At 41.2% G+C, this 23,480-nt stretch overlaps 1 protein-coding gene across 4 annotated transcripts in view; it reads left to right on the forward strand.

Moving 5' to 3' along the window:
• The window catches only part of PHACTR2 (phosphatase and actin regulator 2), a 147,260-nt gene that overhangs the window by 89,323 nt on the left and 34,457 nt on the right, over window positions 1–23,480 (forward strand). For all 4 annotated transcript variants that reach the window (XM_009901385.2, XM_054162674.1, XM_054162673.1 and 1 more), the window contains exons 2-4: window positions 4,676–4,843; window positions 15,727–15,807; window positions 18,650–18,808. In XM_009901385.2, the coding sequence (XP_009899687.2) occupies window positions 4,676–4,843; window positions 15,727–15,807; window positions 18,650–18,808 (408 nt within the window). The remainder of the gene's footprint in view (window positions 1–4,675; window positions 4,844–15,726; window positions 15,808–18,649; window positions 18,809–23,480) is intronic.

Here is a 23,480-nt window from a genome sequence, read left to right on the forward strand (position 1 = left end):
TGTTGGTCTTACAGAATAAGATCTCTTGGTGTGACCTCAGCATGCATGGGTCATCTACTTCTTGTCCTTCTTATCTACAATTTTTACCTTCAGATCTAAAATCTACACAAAGGGCAACGAACTGGAATGCATTGACAGAAACTATGCAGGTAGTATAGTCAAAAGTACTACTGTGAAACTTAATGATGTTTACTGAAGGCAATGAAGTGACTCACTGGCTTTTTGAAGATGGTGAGAAGTAGGCAAGACTTCAAGATACTGTACAAATAATAACACAAATCACCAAGCTTCTCTTGTCTTGGAATGCTAAGGTGTTTCTTTTGGTGTCAGTGGATATGCATAACATTTATAATGATGAAGAGAAGGTCCATAAGCTCTCTGAAGTGAAAAATACACTTCTTTACTCTTAAATAGTACATGACCTATAAAGCAAATGGTGTAAATCTTAAACATCAATTTCCTGCTGAGCATTTCAAAGACGAGGAGTAATAGCTTCTAAAAAGATCTTTCTATAAATGCCCTGGAACATAACTGCTGAAATGTGTGTTTTGTTTTGTTTATTTCCTAGGTGGTTTATTAGTTGGTAAAATGTGCTACCTTATAACTAATTTTGAAAGTGAATGAGGCCCTTTTCCCAGAAATGTTTCTTAATCTGATTTTAGAAATAATCTAAATCTATGATGTTCGACCATGCTTATTCCTCCTTTACGGATACATATTTGAGTACTTCTTTCGAATCAAGGAACTGGTGCAACATCAGTAGTTTAGTAAATTCCCAATTATGAGCACTTTCGGAGCTCATCGGATGGGCATAATGTTGAATCCTGTTTTCAAAAGTTGCAGTCTTCCCAAACAGTTATTCACTACTAAATGGGTCTGTTGTTTCATGTCTTAGAATAGAATAGAATAGAATAGAATAGACCAAGTTGGAAGAGACCTCCAAGATCATCGCGTCCAACCTATCACCCAACACCACCTAATCAACTAAACCATGCAACCAAGCACCCTATCAAATCTCCTGAACACCTCCAATGATGGTGACTCCACCACCTCCCCAGACAGCCCATTCCAATGGACAATCCTCTCTCTGTGTGGAACTTCTTCCTAACATCCAGCCTAAACCTCCCCTGGCACAGCTTGAGACTGTGTCCTCTTGTTCTGGTGCTGGTTGCCTGGGAGAAGAAACCAACCTTGCCTGTCTACAACCTCCCTTCAGGTAGTTGTAGACAGCAAGACCCCTGAGTCTCCTCTTCTCCAGGCTAAGCAACCCCAGCTCCCTCAACCTCTCCTCATAGGGCTTGTGTTCCAAACCCCTCACCAACTTTGTTGCCCTTCTCTGGACACATTCCAGCAAGTCAACATCCTTCCTAAACTGAGGGGCCCAGAACTGGACACAGTACTCAAGGTGTGGCCTAACCAGTGCAGTGTACAGGGGCAGAATGACCTCCCTGCTCCTGCTGGCCACACTGTTCTTGATGCAGGCCAGGATGCCATTGGCCCTCTTAGCTGCCTGGGCACACTGCAGGCTCATGTTCAGCCTACCATCGACTGGTACCCCCAGGTTCCTCTCTGCCTGGCCGCTCTCCAGCCACTCTGACCCCAGGCTGTAGCACTGCATGGGGTTGCTGTGGCCAATGTGCAGAACCCGGCACTTGGATGTGTTCAATCTCATGCCATTGGACTCTGCCCATCTGTCCAGCCTGTCGAGGTCCCTCTGCAGAGCCTCTCTACCCTCCAGCAGATCAACTCCTGCCCCCAGCTTGGTGTCGTCAGCAAATTTACTGATGATGGACTCAATGCCCTCATCCAGGTCATCATTTATCTCATTTGAAGTAAGCAGATTTCTTTAGCTAGGAGTTAAATATATAAATTATATAAATATATACATTATATATAACTATAGAAATAAACATATACATAAATTTCTGAATTAAATACTTTTGACAGAGAGCAGAGCAGAGACTGATGCAAATCTACATTTCTCTCTGGGGAGCTACTAAGCCATAATTCTCCTCCATTCCTGCTGGTAGGCACAGGAGGAAAGAAAAAAGAAAAAAAGATAAGGCTTTTGTGGAAGTGATTGCCTGCAAGAGCCTGGACTCCATGACACAGGAGGTTTTGGAAAGGTCTGTGTTCTAGTGTTTATAAAGACCATGCTGTGTATCACTAAAGTGCAAGCAATAGCTCAGTCTTTCTGAGCTGTCAGAGGCAAAGAACTTGGGTCTTGTCTCACTGCCTCCAAGGGGTGAGTTGCTTTTCGCTCTACTGAGCTGATGGACCGCCTCTGCCAGTGAGATAATGCCTGGCTCCTGTCCCAGGACAAAACTCTTCAACCAGCAGATCTTAATCTCTTTTCTTCAGCACTTCACTTCTGATTCCATGAATTTACTAGCACAGATTTCACAGAGCATCTGTGTCTTTCCATGTCCCTTAGCACCATTGGAATCTTGACCTTGGAAGGTCACTCAGTCCAGTCCCTCCCTCAGAGTAGGACTGTGACTGAAAGTAGGTGAGGTCAGCCCTGGTGTGTCTGGCTGAGCTTCCAAAACTTCTCAAGACCTGCTCCAGTGTTGCAGCACCTACATTCTGGAAGTGCTTTCCTTATGCCTCACCTAACTCTTCCTGGCTGCAAGCTTGCCCCTTCTTACATCAACTGGAATTGCCAAGATAAATTTAGATCTTTTACCTTTGTAACTCCCTTAGATCCACAGTTCCATTTTCTGTATTCCATGTTCCATAGGCAGTGTTTGTAAGCCTAGACAAAAGGGTAATCCCTAAATCCAGACAAGGCACACCTGCAGGGATCCTTCTGCTGTCCCACACCTTTCCCTTTCTGCAGAGCTGCTTGCTGCCTTTGGCAATCCTCATCTTTCATCCAGCTTCTCTGAGTCTGTGTGGCATTTATTTGTAGATTTTAAGGGAGTCTCAACTTAAACCTTCCTAAAGGCTACCCTGTTCTCTATGGTGCACAGGTAAGGAAGCTGGGGTTTTGTGCTTGTGCTGGAAGTAGGCATAGCCAAGTCCTTACCAGAATCTTAGCTTTATATGCTTAAAGTCCATTTCCATGCTTTTCTTCTGTCTTATCTCCATGTTACAGAACAGAAAATACCCAAGGAAAATACTGAAATAAAACCCTTAAACTCTGATGCATCTGAGTGACAGTAATTTATCCTGGAGTTTTCTGTCTCTTCATTCCATCTCTCTGATAGTACAGAATTTATTACATTTTTATGGCACAACTCACTTATTGATTTAAATGCTATCTCTGGTTTTAACTCCATAGATAAAAATGAAGTTATACAATGGATCTTCTTTTCCCCCAGTACTTAATTTCATTGGAAATGAAGTTTCTTGGACTGTGTTTGCATTACATCAGCTTTCTCACAGAAAAGATTTTATTTCTTTATTTTTTAGCATCCTGGATCAATCTGGAGTGTAGGACAAATACAGGACTCATTAAATGCCATTTGTCTGAGAAACACAATAATAAGATTGCACCATGATGTTATATGTCTGAATATGTAGCTTTTTAGCAGCTCGGACACAGGACCAGGATTCAGGGAACCATTTTGCAGATACAAAATTAGGCACTTAACAATTCTGTGCCTCATATTTTCCATCTGTAAAATGGGGACAGTGATATTTCCTTCTTTGAATAGCACTTTCTGATTTAATGATCTATGATTATCGTTATTACTGTTCAGAGTAGCATCAACTCTGTTCCGAGTTGGTTATAATTAGAATGTTTATATGAATGCAAACAATTACAGAGCCTGTATGCCACAAACATTTAAGCCTGTGATTAATTTTATGTACATAAGTAATCATAGTTGCTTCAGTGAAGCTGCTGATGTGAATAAAAATAAACACATTTTACGTGTTTGCAGCACCGTGAGTGGAAGGGTCTGAGAAACCTCAGTTCTCAAATAGAATTAAATAGTTGCAAATATCTCAGTTAAAATTCTGGGAATGGATTTTAACTGTAGGCTATGATATGTTGCAGCATGAGTTTTAATTTTGTTCACAAAACTTGGTGTTACAGCCGTTGAGCTTTCGTATCACTCAATATGATTTGCAGAAAAGTAATCTTTCTTTAAATTTCTTGCCACAGTTCAAAAGATTATGGTTAAATACATTTTGTTAATAAGAAGCCTGACTCAAGACAGGCTGCACTGTGAATGGCTGATTACCAGTGATATCAAGCAGACCTAATTCCATTCCACTGCCAGAACAGTTTTTTTTGGGGAGCTCATTTAAGAAAGGATTAGTTTCACTCAGATAGTTTATGCTTTTACATTGCAAGGGGTTTGTTTTCTGTGTGATGACAGCTAGTTATTCAGCTTCACCACAGATAGGGAAAAGTCACTGAAGTATATGTTGAAAGAAATTCTCTAGTAGCTATGGAAAAGTGCAGAACTGTACAGAAGTGTCAGATGTGTGTCATGAGAAGCAAGTTCTGGCTGCCTGCAGTTGTGGTGCTAAGTGGCAGGGCTAGCTAGGGTGGGAACTGGTTTGTGATCATGGGCTGCAATCACATGCCCCTTGGCTGCCTTCTGGAACAGAAAACATGTGGACCCACACACAGCCTGTGGCAATCTGATAGTGGAAGAGTCATCTGTTTGGTACTGTTTTGTTTTCCATCCTTCAGTTACCTTTACTTTTCTTGTTTACACAGTTGATGGTTTGGATAAGGCTTCAATCGCTAACTCGGATGGGCCAGCCCCAGGATCCCAAACACCCCCCTTCAAGAGGAAGGGTAAACTTTCCACAATTGGCAAAATCTTTAAACCTTGGAAATGGCGGAAGAAGAAGACCAGCGACAAATTCAGAGAGACGTCAGCAGGTATGCTCTTTGGTGGCTAATAGTGGAAAACACTGTGGTGGCTTTGCTGCAGAGTAATACTTGAAAAGCTCTTGGACCTTGTTAGATGGCAGGAATTTAACATGTAGAAAAACGGTTTGATCCTTGGCACGGAAAAACCTACCCTTGTTCAGTTTCTGTCCTGAGCCCATCACCAAAAATATTCAGATACATTCTATATGATACTCTTCTGATGTTGACAGTACTCTTTTTTTGTTTTTCCTCTCAATTAAAAAATACTAGGCTCTGTATTACAGATCCTCAGGTATGCTGGACAAGTCTCTAATGTCCTCCCAATAGTCCATGACTTGAATAATGAAACAAACCTTACTGACATGGGGCCAGAAGTTTTGTCTGTTCAGAGGGGAGAAGCAGGCCTGGCTGTGCTCAACAGAAGAATGAGAATCGGCTTTGTGACCACTGCCTTCACACAGGCTGCTCTGCCCCTTCACTCCCCCACTGGCAAGGCTTGAAGAATGGTCTGCAATAAAGTGTTGTGATTGAATTACATTCCTGCTGAAAGTGAGGAGTATTGAGGGCTGCAATTCAGTTGGCTAAACACAGTTGCAAGATGCAACCTGAGATGCTCTGAGGTGTCTTGACTGCTCTTCCAGAAGGTTCTGCATCATATCTTCCATTGCTGTGCAGACATCTCCAAAACCTAGGAACATCTCAAGTGTCTGTAGGCACCCATGTTTAGGAAACTGAATGCTACTCTGCATATGTGTGTGTGTCTTTGTGTGTCACATCTCTGGCCAAGCTTTCTTCAGAGAAAAAAACACTTGGTTTGGTATTCAGACATTTGATGCTGTGGTGCATCAGAGTCCAGTGAGCATCTATGAGCAATTTGCATTCGTTACCACAGTGCAAGTTTTCTGTCCCCTGTCTTCCATGGCTCTGGGCAATAAACCAAATACTAACCTCCTAAAGTGATTCTAAAGTAGTTCCTAAAGTAGACTCTCCTGAAGTCTTAGGAGTACACTGCTTGGCATTTTAAACCCATAGCAACGACTGATAATTGCAAGAAGGAACTCTGTGGTTTTGCAGTGTAACTTCTAAAACAGGCTTTATTTACATAAAAGGTAAAAAGCAGCCATCTTCTCTGGTGTTTTCATCACTCCAGATACCAAGTGAAATGTTGAACAGTCTTATTGAGAGCTTCAATTCCTTTTCTCAGTCTCTTTTTTCTTTCTTTTTTTTCTTTCTTTTTTCTTTCTTTTTGTTATTTGGTTGATTTTTTTAGTTTTTCCTGGTTACCTTACAGCCAAATCTCCCAAATTTCTTCCACTACTGCAATCAAAAAATCCCCTCAGTGTGCTTTCTCTTTCATTGCATCTGGTTTCCTTTAGCTTCCCCAGTACTTTTATCATGTTGCTAGAACAAAGTTACTTCTAGTTAATGACCCCTGAATGTTCAGCAGCTGCTCTTGGACAGGTATGTGATTTTGTATGCAATGAATTCTCAAGAACAATCACTGTTCATAAGGTATGTGTACAGGGATTCTCCAAACTGTCATCACATATGTTAACATAAGCATGTGTTAAACTGTTATGCCACTACATGATAGTGCCTATGCCATCTGGAAGTTATATTTTACAGATCAATATCTGGTTAATTAATGTTAAATACATTATTTGTAAATACAGTATTTCTTATGCTGGCTGTCTGTCTTCAGAGGGCCTCAACCCAGTTGTATGATACCAAGAAATCCAGCAAAATGTAGTCAGAGGTGGCTTTTACTTTTTCTGCAAGGGTTACCGCTTGGGTTTCTGTCCTGGCATTGTGATTACTATCAATAAAGCGCGCTGAAGTAGAGAAAGAACCAGACCTGCTCTTTTGGATTACATCTTAACATTTAGACAACCTGATTTTATTTATTTCTTTTCATTTCAGCTGTGGTCTTGCAGCACTGTAATATAGACCTCTTTGTCTCATTTCAAATGTAAACCTGGTCTATTCTATTCTATTCTATGATCAGTCTTCTCTTGAAAGCGAGAGAACACCAGTGTGCAAACAGAAGTTGATGAAAGTTCTCCTAAGGGATATGTAGGCTCTATTTTTACTAAGGTTTTATTTTTTTAGGAGTTATTATACAAACATAGTGACAAAGGGAATTAATTTCATGTTTTCAAAACTTTTGTATTATTTAGTACATTCAGTATATGAGCATGTATTCATATGTCCCAGTTTGTATGCATTTTGTCAGTCATCACAATATTTAGTGCCTTTTCTTTTTCCTTAAAGTGAAACTCTGGGAGTTATATAATATCTGAAAATCTTGACTTTCACTTCAAAAATAGCAAGACTAAGCTGGGGAGATGAAAAGAAAGTAAATCTGAACAATGTGGGTTGTAAGAGTTCTAAAAATAAATGAAAGGTTCCCAAATTATTTTCCACCTAAATTTCGTATGAGAGTTTTACCCCTTGTGACTCTCTAAGATGTAACCTACAAATTCAAGTGTTTGACTGTTTGAAAGTGGCACAAGAATAGTTCCAAAAGCTTTTCTGTTGAGAAAGAAGAATGTATTTAAGTAATGACTACTCTCCACAGAGTGAAGATTTGAAGTTTATAGCCTTGCTTAGGCATTACTGGTATTTACCCTCGTATCTACATACAAGATGTTTTCTCTGTCTACTTTCTGACCCATGTCAGCAACCTGTTGTAGGCTAGACATGGCTTTCACTCATGCTGGTTGCCCAATAGTGGTACTTGTAGTGCTCAAGGGAGTGGATCAGTTGTGTTGACTTCCAGTGCCTCCTGCAGTTCTCCCTCTGTCTGGGCCTGAAATACAGATGACCTCACCATGTGTATGTAGAAAATAATAGGGATAAATCATACCGTTCCTTAGTGCTAAGGGTAAAAAAGTTGTGTCTCAAAAATCCCAGAAACATAGAGGGTGCTGGCCTCAGCTGCACCATAAAAAAGCTGTAGCTTTTCAGTGCACATCAGGCTAGCTTGCAGTGGAAGCATATCATTACTTGCTTGAGGATTATTTCACTGTCAGGAAATAGTGTATAGGGAGCTACAGGGAGATAACAATTTTCTTTATATACATACATATATATATATATAAAATAAATATGAGGTATTTTTTTTTCTTTAAACTATATACATGAGTCTATATGTAGGTCTGGATGTCATACACCCAAGGGTCCTGAGAGAACTGTCAGAAGTGCTCAACAAGCCATTTCCCATCATTTACCAGCGGTCCTGTCTACAAGAAGGGCCGGAAGGAAGACGCAGGGAACTACAGACCTGCCAGTCTGTCCTCAGTGCCAGGTCATAGATCAAATCATCTTAAGTGCCATATGTAGCATATGCAGGGCAGTTAGGTGATAAGGCCCAATCAACATGGGTTCATGAAGGGCAGGTCCTGCTTGACAAGCATGATCTCCTTCTGTGACAAGGTGACCTGCCTAGTGGATGAAGGAAAGGCAGTGAATGTTGTTCACATGGACTTCATTAAAGCCTTTGACACTGTCTCCCACAACATCCTAGTGGAGAAACTGGCTGTTCGTGGCTTGGGTGAGTGGCTGCTTTGCTGGGTAAAAAAATTGGCTTGATGGCCAAAGAGTGGTGGTGAACAGAGTTAAGTCCAGCTGGCAGCCAGTCACTAGTGGTGTTCCCAGGGATCAGTTTTGGGGCCCAGTCTTGTCTAGTATCTTTATAATAGAATCTTATAATGGTAGGGGTTGGAAGGGGTCTATGGAGATCTAACCCCTAGGTATGCCTAGATCAGGTTGCACAGGAACGTGTTCAGGTTTTCAAAGTCTCCAGAGAAAGAGACTTCACAGCCTCTCTGGGCAGGTTGTTCCAGTGCTCTACCACCTTCAAATAAGTTTCTCCTTAAACTCAATTGAAACCTCCTGCCTTCTAGTTTGTATCTGTTACCCCTTGTCCTATCACTGGGCACCACAGAAAACAGCCCAGCCCTGTTGCTGTGACCTTCCCCTTTTAGATACTTATATGAGTTTATAAGATTCCCTCTCAGTCTTTGCTTTTACAGGCTACAGAGCCCCAGGTCTCTATGCCTCTCCACGTAAGAGAGATGCTCCACTCCTCTAATCATCAACGGCACCCTCCATTGGACTCTCTCCAGGAATTCCCAGTCCTTCCTGAACTGGAGAGCCCAGAACTGGACACAATACTCTAGGTGTGGCCTCACCAGGGCAAAGTAGATGGGGAGGGCAACCTGCTTTGGTCTCTTGGCCACATTCCTCTTAATGCGTCCCAGCATACCACTGGCCTTCTTGGCCACAAGGGCACTTTGCTCACTAATGGTGAACTTGTTATCCACCAGCACTCCCCGGTCTTTCTCCGCAGAGCTGCTTCCCAGCAGATCAATCCCTAACCTGTCCTGATGCTTGTAGTTTTTCTTCCCCAGGCGCAGGACTCCACACTTGCCATTGCTGAATTCCATGAGGCTCCCCTCTGCCCAGCCCTCTGGCCTGTCCAGGCCTCACAGAATAGTATCACAGCCTTCTGGCACGTCAGCCTGTCCTCCCAGCTTTGTATCATTAGCAAGCTTGCTGGGAGTACACTTTGTCCTTTCATTCAGGTCACTAATGAGTATGTTGAACAAGACTAGACCCAGTGCTGACTCATGGGGAGCACCACCAGCTACAGACATGGCACTTCAGGATATGCTTTAATGGCCACAGTGGTGTTAGTTTGACTGTTGGACTCGAACTTAGAGGTTTTTTCCAAACAAAACAATGCTACAGTTATACATACATATAGAATATGGGATCACATTTGTGTATGTGCTTTGTGTGAGTTCAATTTGAAGTGAAAAGCAGTTTGGATTGCATTCATCCTACTTCACATAGTAGTTTCCAGGGATGAGTGTGCCCTTGCACAAGTGCTCTTGTGGCCAAGAAGGCCAATGGCATCCTGGGTCGTATTAGAAGGGCTGTGGTTAGTAGGTTGAGAGAGATTCTCCTCCCCTTCTACTCTGCCCTGGTGAGGCTGCATCTGGAGTATTTCGTCCAGTTCTGGGCCCCTCAGTTCAAGAAAGACTTCAGGGAGCTGCTTGAAAGAGTCCAGCACAGAGACACAAAAATAATTAAGGGAGTGGATCATCTTCCTTATGAGGAGAGGCTGAGGGAGCTGGGTCTCTTTAGTTTGGAGAGGAGGAGACTGAGGGGTGACCTCGCTAATGTTTACAAGTATGTAAAGGGTGAGTGCCAAGAGGATGGAGTCAGACTCTTCCGGATGATGCCCAATGACAGGACAAGGGGCAATGGGCGGAAGTTGAGGCATAGGAAGTTCCGTGGAAACATGAGGAAATTTTTTTCCCTGTGAGGGTGATGGAACACTGGAACAGGCTGCCCAGGGGGGTTATGGAGGCTCCCTCTCTGGAGATATTCAAAACCTGCCTGGATATGTTCCTGTGTAATCTGGTATAGGTGATCCTGCTCTGGCAGGGGGTTGGACTCGATCTTTTGAGGCCCCTTCCAACCTCTAACGTTCTGTGATTATGGGGGGGGTGGGGGGGTGGAATATTTATCCTTGTATTTCTTGAGGAAACAGACCTAAGGCCAAGAGAGACTGAGAGAAAATGCGTTTACTTGGCAAATTGCCCGTTGTTGCATGCTAACTGACACAGGGGAAGAAACTTGAGAAAGAAATGGGAAAGCATCCCTGCAAAATAAAAATCTTACAGGAAATCCTCTTCCTCATCAGAGCTGTATTTACACTACAGAAGAGGGGCTGCATGCGTATGTATGCAGTTGTGTGTGCCTGCATCTTACATGCAGGAAGCCCACTTCCTGGCCTGAAACCATGGGAGACAGTACAATGATTGTCGCATTTATTGCCTATTCTCTTAACAGGGTTTGCAGTTGAAGAAAGAGTTTCTTCTAAGACAGAATTCAGGCTATTGGAAAGAACTCTTTACTACTTTCTCTGGGTTTTCAATAGGCTTTTTGAAATAGGCCCTTGCTACTGCCTTGCCAGGTCGTGTACCATGCAATGCTTTCACAAGATCTCATGTGACTCTCATGTTAGCAACCAAAAGATGTTCATAAACAGCAAATACCATGAATGTCAAAGAAAGAAAAAAAAGATGGAGGACTACATGTTGGAAGTATTTGTGCCAATGTGGGAATGATGATTGGCATTCAGCAACATATTTTCCATCCTGTATCTCAGAAAATCTGTTCTCTGGGCACTGGCTGTATACTTTGTGCCTAGAGGACTTTCAAAATTAAGTGAAACCAAGCAATTGAAAATGGCATCATCTCAAGGGTTTCTCCCCTTCACAATGTTTTGCTGTGAAGGAAAAGGCAGCAGTTTGTGTCTTGGCACGAGGTAGATGCTACTTCAAAGCTCAACTGCAAGAGTATGTGCAGACAGGGAGCAGAAAGCAGTTTTAGCTCTTAGTAGGTCAGAGAAAAATTAAAAGTTGTATTTCTCCCAAGCTTCTGTTGGAAGAGCAAAACCAAAGACTGGAGAATGTCCAGGATCTCACAGTACTCTCTGAGTCAGAAAAAGGTTTTAAAGACTGCCTGAGGTTTGTAGCTGCTTGGTGTCAATAAGCAGTCCATTGAGGGAGCAGGGAGAGAGGAAGGGATGCAAACTACTTTCTGAGCTAAATGAGCTATGTTCCTTTAGCTATGAGCTAAATAAGCTAAATGTTCCATAGCTAAATGAGCTATGTTCCTTTAGCTATGAGCTAAATGTTCCTATGATTAGCATTACAATTATTTGTATTGGGCTAAAAATACAAATCTTTGTGGGATCCTTTGGACAGGTAAGATATAGTCAAGTAAATGAGTGCTGTGTACAATATGATAAATTTACATGCTTTCTAACAGTCTTGAAGTCAGGGCAGCTTTGCTTTTGACTGCAGGAGGAAAGGATTTTGACATGGGATTTTTTGAGTTTGCTGGAGCACAATGTCTGAGAGAGGGCCTGCCTCACTTGAGCCTTCTGCAGCAGGAAAGACCAATAGCCAGTTTCACTCACAGTCAGGACCAGCTTGTTTGTGTAACTGATCTTATTACATGCGTGTATACAGATGGAGACATTAATTCAGTTCTGTTATTCTTTAATATTATAACCAACATGTTGCTGTTAATGTTGAAATATTACATATACTTTTGTATATACACCTACATATATATCATATATCTCGCAGACATATGCTAAGATATATATATTCACAGCATGCATATGATACCTGCATATGACAGAAGAGATTTGGGGTAATAACGTCAACTGGTCACTTCACAGGATCACAGAATGCTGGGGATTGGAAGGGACCTCCAGACATAGTCCAGGCTGCCCTACAAAACAGGACCACTTGGGACAGGTCACACAGGAACTCATCCAGGCAGATTTAGAGAAGGAGCCTCCACAACCTCTCTGGACTGTCTATTCCAGTGCTCCATCACCCTCACAGTAAAGATTTTTTTTCTCATGTTGAGAGGGAATTTCCTGTGATTGAGTTTATGTCCATTGTCCTCATCCTTATTGATTCTATGATCCTATCACTGGGTATCACTGAAAAGAGACTGGCTTCACCCTCCTGACAGCCATCCACCAGATATTTGTAGGCATTGGTAAGGTCACCTCTCAACCTTTTCTTCTCCAGACTAAACAGCCCCAGGTCTCTCAGTCTTTACTTGTAAGAGAGCTGCTCAAGTTCCTTAACCATCCTTGTAGGTCGCCATTGAACTCAAGCAGTTCTCTGTCCCTCTTTGAGCTGGGGATCCCAGAACTGTACACTTGACAATGTCCACATGATAGTGGTACAGCTAACAGTATTTATCAGGATTGTTAACTCCTGAGTGAGGAATAAGTCATAGCTTGTAAGATGAGAGATTGCAAAAAGGATCATAGAATCAATACAGTTGGAAGAGACCTCAAAGGTCATCAAGTCCAACCAGTCACCCAAGACCTCATGACTAATAAACCATGGCACCAAGTGCCATGATGATTAGCAGTAAGAGAGAGACAAAAGTGTGCTTATGGAAGAAGCAAATGGGTAGTGTACTGTGACAAGTTCTACTGGAAGGAGAATGAAGAGAAGAGAGGTAGGTCTGGAAACCAAAGAATTTCAAACTCCTTCAAGTGAAGGAGGAAGATCCAGATTCTTGGTCACTTTGATTTACATTAAAATTCTGCCTTTTTTTCTTTGTAGAAATTACAATTTTGATACTCATAGTGAGTACTAGCATTTCTAATGTTCTTTCCATGGGCCTAATAACATTTTTAATATTTTTTTTTTTTTCAGGATGAATTAAGTGAGCTTAATGAGTTTAAATAAAAATGCTACTCATGGCTAGCATTGTTGATGAAGGATTTGGCCTTAAGCTTCTCATTTGTTTATAAGATTTCTAGCCTGCAAAATGGAGATAGTTGTGTCTAAGAGATGTTTTAAAACCTATGTAATGTTAACAAAATCCTTTGAGGTCTTCCAGTAGAAGTGTAAGGAGTTAATGTATTTTAATATCAATTGACATTTTTCATTATAATTAGTTTAATACAGTTGTTAACTCAGTGTTGTTGAGCGGGAAAAATACATAATCCTGAAAACTAGAGAGAGCTATTGGTGAAAGGTCTAATTCAGTGTTCTTGGACCTCATGGAAAGAGCATCATTATTTTGAAGTTGTATTGAATTAAGAGCCACAAACAAATGTCATCTCATTTCACTGTCCCAAAGAAAACAGTTGTAAAAAAGAATCAGAGAGGAAAAAGAGTAGGAAGCATATTATAACGGACAAAACTGAAATAATAAGAGAATATTTATATTGCCAACAATAAACCAGGTAAAATGTCTGTGCTTGAAGTGTTCCTCCTTGGGATCTACATGAAAGGAGATTTCACTTTGCCCATAAATACACCAGCTTTCTAAAAAGATTAAGACCTTCCATTTATGCCTACCCACACAGCTTGCCCTCTGGCTTCATGCCCTCTGTCTCTTCTAAAGCAGTCTTTGTGAGACCAAGCATTCACCTACATAAAAAAGCCTTTTTTGCAAGCTCCTGTGCTTTGTTTGCCATGGCAAAGTATGACACACAGTTGCAAGGCATATACCATATAAAATTGGGGAAAACTGGAAATGCTCCTGAGTAATTTAGGATTGGGACACAAGGCAGTCTAACCTGATTTGAGTTTGGGCTGCCACACTCTCCCAGAGAGGTTGGCTTAATGTATTTAGAGTCTGCAGCCACACTCACATGCTTCTTTTATATTGTCAAATGGGGTTTGACCACCATGAGGGTTTGACCTTTAATGGACAGATCCTGTAAAGTATCCGAGTACACAAACACAGACCTAATGCCAACTCACATGTTCCTGAGCCAATACCATTTGCATTCACAAGCTGTTGATCTTGCAGCCATGGGTAACTTGAACTGAGACAATCAATATGGTGACTGCCCTCATTTCTTCTGCCTGGAGTTGGTGCTGTTTTGGCAGGGAAATCTATCCCATGTGGAGCAGTTGCTGAATCCCTGCATTACAGAGTTAGAAGTAAACTCAGTGCTAGAAATGTGAAAAGCATGGAATCTTCTTCACCTTCTGTTCAACCATCCCCGTCCCTGGTGGAGAAAGGGAGTAGGAAGCCATGATCAGTGATTTCTTCAGGCATCTGAGGTCAGCTAGTCTGTTTGTGAGTCAGCTGCTGGAATAACATGCAATGGAGAATGACATTTTGCTATCAGTGAAGGGTAACTTTCTCAGAAGAGTCCAACTGCCTCTCTCTGTGCCTTCACAGGAGCCATCACTTTGCCATATGGCTCCTCGCTCCAACTAGGGTGATGCAAGTGCAATTGATGATACTTCCCAGTATTTAATCTGCATACAGAACTAGACTGGCCCTAGAGAGTAATTGGATTACCAGAGTGTTTGAATTAGATGATGAGATAAATAACCCTATTCCACAGCATTGATAGGATGAAGTCCAGCATGTCTGAGGCTTTGCCGTGTGTCCTCAGCTTGAGCTCCAAACAGCACTTGGGTTTTGATGTCCATAAGTAACCAGAATCGGGATGAAAGATTAACTTTTACTAACAGTGAAGACAGAATTTTACAAGTGATGCTCACATTTTGTGGGCCATTCACCATGGTTCTACCAATCATTAGAGTGACCTCCCAGATTACTGTCTGAAATTGTATTGGTTTAGGGGTGGGGTACTGTGGGGATCAATTCTATTTTGCTTTTCCTTAGGAAACTATGTAGCATTTTTCCCATGGGAAAGAAACTTAATAATGGAAATGCTTCATGTCACAGTCTCTTTGTGTGTGTTGTATCATCCTTTTTTTTTTAACCTAAAACCAGGATGCTGCATTTTTTTTCCATGAAAGCAAATGAGACTGGATGAAGATGTGATTCTCTTTTATAGCAGATCTTTCTAGCTTATGTTTAAGGTTCTGGGTTTTTTGTTTTTTCCCTTTAGAACAGTTTGCATGTCACAAAGGCTACTTCATGAGTTGCTTGCTCTGAGCAGAATTTGTCTCTTCTGACTGAAAACATCTCTAAACCAGATGGAGGTTTCTCCAGCTGAGCTGGTCAGCCCAGACAGTGGGAAAGTGGTGCTTTTACATGTCAAATGCCTGTATTTGTCTGAGTTCAGTTTCACTCTGGAAGTACCCTTTTCCATTGATTGTAAATGAAGCATCATGGAGCTTCACTCAGCTGAAGATACTGGATGATATGAATCCCCACCTTCTGTGCCTGAAATTGTAGAAGAATATTTTCAGAGGGCATCCATGAAAAATGAGACTGCTTCTCCTGCACAATCAGAGGAAACAAGATCTCTTAGGGTTCTTTAAAATAAAAATACTTTTTCTACGTTTTTCAGAAGCATCAGCAGTATGAGAATAAATCTATTCTTAACTGTGCTTTTTCTTTAGTGTTGGAAAGGAAGATTTCGACAAGACAAAGCAGAGAGGAGCTGATAAGAAGGGGAGTGCTGAAGGAAATGCCCGAGCAAGGTGATAACACATTAACTAGAATTTAGCTCCTAAGTGCTAAACATGGATGATAAAGCCAATATTGTATTGTTTACATGTAGCATAAATAGGTTTGAGGAGACAAAGCTGAGGAGTGTGAGACATAATTTGGGACAGTTGGTAAAGAACTAAAGCTGGAGTTGAGAGAATTGTGTTCTGTAACTGCTCTGTCATAGGTACACCACTTGACTTCTGACTCCTTTGGTTCCCACTTACTCTTTGACAGAACTTTTTCTTTTGAGTCAAAGTCTGCTATCTAAAGCAACTGGAGTATAATAATGAGAGATTTTAACTGAAACTTTGGCCTTGGGACACCAAACAAATCAATAGTATCCATTTGAGGTATCAAAAAAAGTACCAGTGCTGGGATTGTACAGATCCCACCACTGTCACACAGGCCACATTCACAAATGGCACAAACATAAAACTGTGGGGAAGACATCACTTGTTTCAAAATGCTATGATGTTTAGTGGCTGGTGTTAATTAGAAGTTTGTACTCCAAAAAGCATGAGTAAGCCATGTGCTACCTCTGATTATGTTTCTAGTAGTATTCTTTCTAATACTCTTAATTTCCTGTAAATCTACATCAAATAAGTCAAGTAAAACAATTTTCTGTAGCTTAAAATCAAACCATTTGTCATTTTATCAAGGAGTCTAAGAACTCTATGATTCCAAAAAATATTTTCTCCTATAAATTGTATTACTCTGCCTGAGCTAAAGAGTCATGAAAATGTCTGTGTATGGTTTGTGTCATACACAGTGATATTAGAAGTAATGGGCTTCTTTGTCATCATATGGCATCACTTGTCTTTACAGCATTTCACTAATTACCAGGCTATGACATTCCACATAGCTGGCTTCTGAACTTGTCTCTGCCACTGTCTTTGGCTTAAAACAAGACATGTAAACTCTCCAGACTTCAGTTTGTCCATCTGTGAATTCATTGCGTGTTTTGCTACTTGCTTTACTGGGAAGCTGGACTTTGTCCATTGATGGTTGTAAATTGGATTTAGACTGCTGGGATGTTAATGAAATGAGTTAACATTTCAGGTTTGTTCCAAACAGTCTGAACCTAAATGCTATCATCTGAACTAGAAGTATGTATGCTTTGTCCATGAGTGTCCTTGACTCGCTGTTCCAATCTTAAAAAGATGATGGGGCCTTTGATCCCTTACAGAGATTGAGTGGAGTGAGAAAAGGAAGTAAAGATGAACAATTTTCTCCCTCTTCCTCTTGCCTTAAGAAGGCTATCAATCCAGTCTGTGTTGCCTTCTTCACACTGTACTTCATGTCTGATGAAACTGACAATTTTTGAGAAGCATTTTTAAAGAAATACTGGATTGTTTTGAAGGTGCTAAAAAAAGGAGATACAGGAAAGATATAGGAAATGTCGATGGAGATAAAAGCTAGATGAGGCAGTTACATGGAGTCTTGAAATGTGAGCAGTAAGAAGTGTAAAGAAGTGACAGTTTCACATGGCCTGAAGAAGAACGAAGTGGAGACCTCCAAGAGTTACTTGGTGGCAGGAGTGTTCGCAGAACCATGACATGAATAAGAGGTGGGAATGCCACATGTAAAAGCAGAGAGGAAAGAATGGATTTATGAACATCGGGAAGAGAGAAGCTGAAACTGCTTGTCATTGTAGGCTAAGAAGAAAGCCTTGTGCAACTGTCAGCTACAGTGAATGAGACAAGGTCAAGAAGGTAGAACTTAGTTCTTACACATCACGTTGAAGTTAACGTATGGGTGAGAATGAAACCATCAGTGTAATCCATGGAGCACACCAACAGCGTAAGAGAGAGGCTGCATAATTGTGTTCAAACCTGGAAAGTGCCAAACGTCCAGATCTGATAGCACACGGCAAGGAAGAGGACTAGAAGAGAGTAGAATTGCCATAACTAATGAAGAATCAGTGGGAGGAACTAGAAGAGACCTCAGGTAGATTTGCAGAGTTTTTGAATGAACAGCAAGAGAATCCTGTGAATGAAAGCAATCATCTATCTACATGAACTGTGGATGGGGTGTGAGCAACATAAGGATAACAAACCTTAGAAAATACTAGAGAAGAAAATTAGCAGTAATTTTAAAGTGCATAGAACGAAGAACAGAGATCACTAAATGAGGAGAGAAACAAAGCAGTGAGCCAGCAAGAGTATATAGCAATTTTCAGCAATACAGTGACAAATAACAAAGAGAAAGAAGTTTTGTTCAGGATTAAAGAAACCCTCATAGCTGAGGTCATCTGGGTGAGGGAGTAAAACATACGAGGTTTGGGAAAGACTTTGACTTGCAGAATTTAATAATGGTACAGAAAGATTTCACCTTGATTTTTAAGACTGGATAATGACCTATTTTATTGATAAACTGGACACACATCTTCTGAAAGCTTCTGTCTGAATTCCTGGTGGATTTATCTACCTGCACCACAGCAGTCCTGCAATTCTATTCCCTAATTGTCCAGATTTAGGACATGTTGGAACATGTTACAGCTCATTGTGGTCCATGCACACATTACTTTGCTATTTAAACCAAGATGCTGTGAGGAAAAGAATGAGATGCTAAAGTGTACAGACATGAAGCTGGACCTGAAAACCCACTTCCAGGTCTGCTACTGCGGAGGTGTCCACCCAAGGAATGTGGAAGCCTGTAGAGTTCTTTACAGAGTTACTTTTCAGAGCAGATCTGCAGACTGATGTTTCACATTTCAGTAAGTCTTTCCACTTTGCTGCCATGGAAACTTGAAGGCAGAGGTATGCTGTGTGTAGTCAGCAGGTGCTAAGAAAGCAGTTGAAACAGGCAATAGCTTTTTAATTTTCATTTCAGATGGTGATGTAACAGTAAATTTTGAAACTTCAAATGGACACACCATAGCTGTTGGTGAAGAAGCCATACAAGAAGAAAATGTGGCAAAAGCCAGTGGAGATAATGGTAATTTAGCAGAGAAAACATCAGCACTGGAAGGAAAAAAAGAAGATCAAAAAGGTAAATGAATGCATTTTTCATAAATTGTTTTTTGCCTGCTGAAAATATTAACATGTTCTTCCATTAGCACCAATACATGCTGTGAGTTCTGTTCTGCCACAAGGATGCCAGCAGAACCAGCCAAGGAGATCAGACTTGGGAAACATCAGTATTTCATCACTGGTAGGCATGCCTTTTACTGTGGATATCCTAAGGTCATAAAAGGAGCATGGTCTAAGCATGAAAATGCATGGAGGGCTGCTCAGTTTCCAAATTCAGTGTAAGCCTTTCCTTGTAGCCATGGACACATTTTCATTTCAGTTTTCCCTTTTGTGGAAAAAAAAACCAAAAACCCACACTTAAGTGCATATGCATCACCTTGCAGTGTCATTGTAGAAGTGGCTCATGGGTTGGATGTTGAGACGTGTTTAAGCCACTTAAAACCCACATAATTTTGAATGTAACTCGTTCCTATTGGTTTTCATTAAATCTTAAACACTTGCAGTCCAGTTCTTCAGAAGTATTCAAGGGACTATATCACTACTGCAGACTGATGCTAAGTCATTTATGGAAAATGTACTTTATGACCATAAGGCTTTCTACATCTAAATTGCAGTAAATGCTGCTAAATATTTGCCAGTTGCAGAGTCTATATTATTTTTGTTACCTTTATTCAGATCTACCTTGATAACAAGAGTTTCACTGAATAAGGGAAAAGTAAAGATTAGTGTGGAATCACAGGATTTGGGCCAGTTTTATTTTCTTTCTCAAGCCTTTTGAATAATGTGTTAATTCTTTTCCCTGTAAAAAAGTGTTCTTAAATACTCTTCTACTTAAGTATATTTTCCTAGAGGAAAAGCAAGGATACAGAAGATCAAGGACTTTGTGGCTGGTTGTTAGGCTGAACATCTTTTTCAGTGTCTTCTAGTAACCTCTACTCATTGATGAATGAGCCTCTAGAGGCTGAGAGGGTCAGTTTGGTTAACACAAAAATGTGAATTCTTCTCTGGGCTGTCTATGTAAAAAGTGACTGAATGTCCAAGGAGAGGTGCCCTTCTTATGAGATTTCTAGTACTTCCTGTCTCACAACAAGACAGAAATATAAGATTAGCCTTTTTCATGACATTTCAACATGTTTGTCTTTTGGTGCCAACTAGAACCAGATGTGTATTGTATCAGGGGAAAAGAGTTATAAAAGCTGTGGAAAACTCCTTTAAAATAGTTCAGGTTAACTTTGGGGTTAGATCAGACCACTTATTATTTTATGCATCCTTAAATACAGCCTTTTGGAACTGCCAGCTCTTGGAATATTCCTGAGGTGCAGGGTTTTTTTTTTTAGAAATGCACATTTCTAACTATGTTGAAATCCCCTGTAGCTGTTTTTGCAGAATGTAGAACTCCAGCAAAGCAGAAAAGGTTCAATATCTATTTCAAACACATTGTTACACTCTACACTTGCTATATATTGTGTTGACCTTACAGGGAGAAATTAAAAGTGATTGCTGTACAGGAGTAGACTCAGTACAGAAGAATATACAGATAGCACCCCAGTACCTCTCAGAAGATGATTTAGGGAGGAGAACAAAAAATGAGCAAACTCAGCATTCTAGGCTTCACAGAATGTCCATATGACCATACAAAAGATGCACAACTCTTCAAATGTTCTTTCCTCTTTCATCTAAACATGAAGTTCTCCTATGTGTAAATAGATAGATATATTGCTGAGAATAGGTGTTAAGGGTCAGTTCAGTAGTGGTATTCACAGAATCACAGAAACATTCACATTGGAAAAGACCCTCAGGATCACCAAGTCCAACCAAGTCTACTCTACAAGGTTCACCCCTAAACCATATCCCCAGGTACCACATCCAAATGACCTTTAAACACATCCAGGGTTGGCGACTCAACCACCTCTCTAGGCATCACATTCCAATGCCTGACCACTCTTTAAGTGAAAAAATTTTTGCTAATGTCCAGTCTAAACCTACCCAGTCACAGCTTGAGGTCATTCCCTCCTGTTCTATCACTAATTATCTGTGGGAAGAGACCAGTACCAGTCTCTCCACAAAGTCCTTTCAGGTAGTTGTAGAGAGCAATGAGGTCTCCCCTCAGCCGCCTCTTTTTCAAACTAAACAGCCCCAGCTCCTTCAGTTGCTCTTCACAAGATTTATTCTCCAGGCCCTTCCCCAGCTTTGTTGCCCTCCTCTGCACTTGCTCCAGTACCTTCACATCTCTCTTGTATTGAGGTGCCCCAAACTGAGCACAATACTCAAGGTGTGGCTTCATTAGAGCTGAGTGCAAGGGGACAATCACATCCCTAATCCTGCTGGATTAACACAATGCAAATGCAGTACAAGTCACTGGATAGTCTTTGTGAATATGCTTCAATTACTCTTTACTTTTATAGTATATTAAGTAAGGAGGTCAGCCAGTCTACTGAACTTGTGGAAGGCCCACTGTGTCTCGTACATGGATCTTACCTGACAGATTACCTGACAGGTATGCATTACACCCACATCCACTGGCAGAGCAAGGAATTAACAATTGTTATTCCTCACGGAGCTGAGGCACTGGCTCCTGTTCAGACCATAAAACATGCTGGTGTTTCATATCACAGCCCTTCCTCATGAGAACTGAGACATGTGGAGTGAATACAAGCTGGACATTCAGGAGGGATGGATGCAAGCATCATCTTTAGTGATGCTAATGTTAGGCTTTACAGAGCCCTGAACTTGTATTTGTGAATACCAATACAAAGGAGGAAGTTATATACATTTCCCATGAACCAGCGGGTTAACCTGTCTTGTCTCCCAACACAGAAGTGAGGGAAAAGTAACACACAAAAACTTGGGATTGAGACAAAAAACCCAGTGAGATAAGAATAGAGTTTTCTGAGCAAAATCAGAAAAACATGGTACAAAATACATAATTACCTTATGCCTGTATGCAGAACAAGCATGGTACAAAGCAGCAGCAAGCAGAAGCAAGTGAGCCAAAAGCCCAAGCCAGAAAACCACTTCCCCATCCCTCCTTGTCCTGCTGCCATCCCAGCAGAAAAGACAACACCCAAGAACCCGGAACCCAGAAGTAACAACTGGAACAGGAAGCCTCCCATGTTGCAGTCTAAACTTCCAAGCCCCATAATACTTTGCTCCAGTTAGCACTTTCATGTTTTTGAAGCTGGCATGACTGCAGCATGGTATAAATAACAGCAGCAGGTTCAACTCAATCCATGACAGTGGTACAGGCACTTTCTGATGATGTGGTGAGAGTTGACAGCAACATGTGGTAGAATGTGGAATATGTGAGGAATTAAGTTAAAGGAAATGCTGCGTTCACCTGAGCCACAGAAATACAATACCAACAGGGCAAACATCCTTCAGTGAAGGATGCAGTTTGTAGTCCTGTGTCCAAAGGAGCTAATGAGATACATGCACATAATGTTTTTTTCCACACAAGATAACTCTAATACAGAAAGCTGGTGAAGGTTTCAGGTGTTTACATGTTCTTTTCTTTACATTTTTTCTGCTCTTCTTCAAATCTGCCATTAAATTTAGTAATTTCTTTTTCTCATGGGTAATCAAGCCCTATGAGGAGAGGCTGAGAGAGCTGGAGTTGTTTAACCTGGAGAAGGGGAGACCTTATTGATCTCCACAGCTTCCTGAAAGGAGGTTGTGACCAGGTAGAGGTTGGTCTCTTCTCCCAGGCAACCAGCAACAGAACAAGAGGACACAGTCTCAAGCTGCGCCAGGGGAAGTTTAGGCTCAAGGTGAGGAGAAAGTTCTCCACAGAAAGAGTGATTTGCCATTGGAATGGGCTGCCCAGGGAAGTGGTGGAGTCACTGTCCCTGGAGGTGTTAAAAAAAGGATTGGACGTGGCACTTGGAGCCGTGGTTTAGTGGTCATGAGGTGTTAGGTATTAGGTAATAGGTTGGACTTGATGACTCTGGAAAAAAAAAACCCTCTGGACTCTTAAGGGTTTTTTCCAACCTGGCTGATTCTGTGTAATCCAAAATACAGAAGGTTCAGAGACACAAGCTCCAGTCCTCTGAGCATGTGTTGTTGCTGACCAGCAGTTTAGTTTGTCTACAAGCAATGTGCTTCAAAGTTAATTTTTCTGGGTTCATTTTCTAATAGGTCTTTGCTTTATTCTCCCAAAGTGGAACAAAACCTGCTGAATTTAAGACAGTAACCATTGTTTTCCAGGGTGTCAGACAAGAGCCTTCCTTTTCTCAGAAGACCAATCCTTCAATGTACTCGCTGTGAGAGTCTAGGCAGACTGTCTTTCCTCTTCTTGTCTAGTTGGCTTCCTCCACTCCTGAGCTCTTTAGATCATTGATATGAGTTGGGGTTTTTTGCCTGACTCCCAAAGAACCTCTCACTCCAGCTGAGTTATTTGCTGGCTAAAACCAGTTCTTCTAAGAATAGTATATCTTCAGTTCATCACCTGAACTATGTAAATGAGACTGAATCCAGTCTTTTTAAAAGGAAAGCTACTCTAGGTAAAGCTGTATTTGGGCAGAGCCTGTCCACTAATTCAACCGGGCTGGCTCATGCTAGTAGGCTGATGTGAGAGCCACAGGCTTTCACCCACAAAAGTTGAGTTTCAGAGGAAAATTCCTGATTTCTAAAGCTGCTAATTTTTTTATTATTTCTTTTAAGGTAAATATATTGTAATGTGGCTCCAGAAATAG

Source organism: Dryobates pubescens, chromosome 6, assembly GCF_014839835.1.
Source record: "Dryobates pubescens isolate bDryPub1 chromosome 6, bDryPub1.pri, whole genome shotgun sequence".
NCBI lineage: Eukaryota > Metazoa > Chordata > Aves > Piciformes > Picidae > Dryobates > Dryobates pubescens.